This window comes from Tarenaya hassleriana, unplaced genomic scaffold (genome assembly GCF_000463585.1).
Source record: "Tarenaya hassleriana unplaced genomic scaffold, ASM46358v1 Cleome90, whole genome shotgun sequence".
In the NCBI taxonomy this organism is placed as follows: Eukaryota; Viridiplantae; Streptophyta; class Magnoliopsida; order Brassicales; family Cleomaceae; genus Tarenaya; species Tarenaya hassleriana.
This window is the reverse complement of record NW_010971390.1, coordinates 117,204-119,767: the sequence shown is the minus strand read 5'-3', so window position 1 is coordinate 119,767 and position 2,564 is coordinate 117,204. Positions and strand designations below refer to the sequence as shown.

General features: G+C 30.3%; 1 protein-coding gene across 1 annotated transcript in view; it reads left to right on the top strand.

Annotated features, from left to right (window-relative positions):
* Positions 1–1,751: 1,751 nt before the first annotated feature.
* LOC104804582 (aldehyde dehydrogenase family 2 member C4) overlaps positions 1,752–2,564 on the top strand; it is a 4,175-nt gene continuing 3,362 nt past the window's right edge. Inside the window, exon 1 of the mRNA XM_010528896.2 lies at positions 1,752–1,898. Within this exon, the coding sequence (XP_010527198.1) occupies positions 1,799–1,898 (100 nt within the window). The 5' untranslated portion in view covers positions 1,752–1,798. The remainder of the gene's footprint in view (positions 1,899–2,564) is intronic.

The following is a 2,564-nucleotide window of genomic DNA, read 5'->3' as shown; positions in this document are numbered from 1 at the left end:
CACCAGGAGCTATTGTAACAATACGGTCTATTATTGTCTCTCCCTGCATCAACAAAGTAACTTATTCAGAATGCTGTGGAATATTACTGCAAAGAACATCAACAAGATGAACCTTCATAGCTTAGTTCTATATCCCCTCAGCACTCGAAACAAATAAAAGGACTATATATATATATATATATATCATGGTTAGCTACGTTTTTTGTTTTTTTTTATTGGATAATTTCCAAAATATAGAACAATATTTAAGAGTCTAAGACCATTTTTATTTTTATTTTTGTTTATATAAATAGGCTTTTTTTTTTTTGTTTATGGAGCATACCCTTTTCGGAAACCTTCTGTCTCACGTCACTACCTTAGTCTATGTTCAAGTATTCCAAATTAATTCAAGTATTTATATTGATTGATTATGAAGAGTTTCACTTTATATAGAGTTTAGATCCTTAATTCCTATCCATAAAAATAGATAAATCTAAGGAAACTTTATTCAGACAAATTCAATCTAAAAACTAAATTATATACGAATTGAAACTTTTTATAATTTTCAATAGTTTGATATATTATTTACTGTCGATATGTGATACAAAATATAACTTTTTCCTATAACTAAAAAATCCAATTAACCTGGTGAAATGAAATCCAAATATAATGAAGTATATATTTGAAAAAAAAAAGAGATGAAATAATAATTAATACAGCCCATGAAAAATTGAGGGAGAATACATTTTTTTTTGTATTTGATAACATAAAACTAATTCAAAATCACATGGCAAAATATAGGGGTGGGCGTTTTAACCCGTAACCCGGGGTTTGAAGGTACCCAACTTAACAAGTATCCGAATAAAGGGTATCCGAATATTAACGATGATGAGATCAAGTATTAATAAGACTAAGTTTTTGACCCTCGAATCCGAGTGGGGGTTCAATTATTTTACAAGGGGTACCCGGGGGTATCCGGTATATTTATTAAAAATCTAAAATATACTTTATATCTATAATATTTTTGTCTAAATTATTCTTATTATTTATTAAAATACTTTTATTTTAGTTCAATTTTTTTATGTTCTAAACCTTTCTATACAAAAATTTCATCATTCCAAATCTTATTCTATGTAACCGGATCAACCATCATCTCTCTCTCAAAATTTTACTCATCTCTCTTCATCGTGAATTTTTCTCTTTATACTTTGACCTCTCTTATTTGTATTTTCTATATCTATAATTCAAAATTTTATAAATCGTATGGGTCCGGGTACCCGCGAGTACAATACCGAGAATCTCATTAAACCCGAGTACAAGTATCCGGATTTTATGAAGCCAAGATTGAGATAATATTTTTGTAAAACCCGTGATAATGAAGACGAGACAGGATTTTCTAAAAATTAGAGGTACCCGACCCGTGTCCATCCCTAACAAAATATGGAAATCCATATTAAATAATTTTTAGGAATTTTCCACCCTAATGATTGACTTGAGAAAAAGAGAGAGAGTCTAGAAGATATGTAAGGCCAAAATGCAATTAATGATTTACAAGTATTTATCTATTTATTTATATTAAATAAAAGGAAAGTATGATCAGAATTTACTATTTTCCTGATTCACCCCTTATCGTATATGTTGATACTGAAAGATATATAAAAAGAAAAAGAAAAAAAAAGAACTTAACAAAAATTTAAACCCGATACTACCACTGTTATTGCTGACGTGTCAACCCCATGATTTCACTATAAATACGCTCATGCTCGTCATGTCTCGGCAATCGGCATCTCCAATTCTAGAGAGAGAGAGAGAGAGAGAGATGGAGAGCGGAAATCACAACGGAGGCTCGGCGGCGAAGTTTCCGGCAATCAAATTCACGAAGCTTTTCATCAACGGCGAATTCCGCGACGCCGTTTCAGGTCTCTCTCTCTCTCTGTTTTCCTTTTTTTTTTTCTTTTCAAAAGAGATATACATATATACACACACATACATATGGGTATACTGAGCTATGATTAACCAAATTATTATCCACAATTACAATATTTCTTTAATTAATTGCATGTGGGCTGTGGGTATCTTAAATCATCGACTACTATTATATATTCTCTATTGGAATTTTTTTACAACCCTCTCTATTGAAAATTGTTTTTTTTATAAAATTCTCTATTGAAAATTGTTCTTGATGAAAAACATTTATTGGAAAAAGTATAGAGTTTTATTTTTTGATTTATAAACTAGCATATTTGTAATATTATATATCCTTCAAATATGAATCACCAATATCAGACCACGTGGTAAAAATAAATGGTGTTCGTAAATTGGGCAGGAATTATTGTAATGAATTATTAATTTTCATACGACTAGTGGTCGAAACGAGGAAGGGAAACAGGCAGATAGTGTCATGAGACGAGAGACGTGTCCGAGTTCTTCTTGAAATACGATTTACGGTCCACGCACCATATTGACATCTTTCAGATTTACCATACCTTATTTTATTTTATTTTGTTTTTTTGTTTTTTTGATAATTTTTTTTTCTTACTCGTTGAAATTAGATTTTGTTCACGTAATGGTTGAATAGATACGTG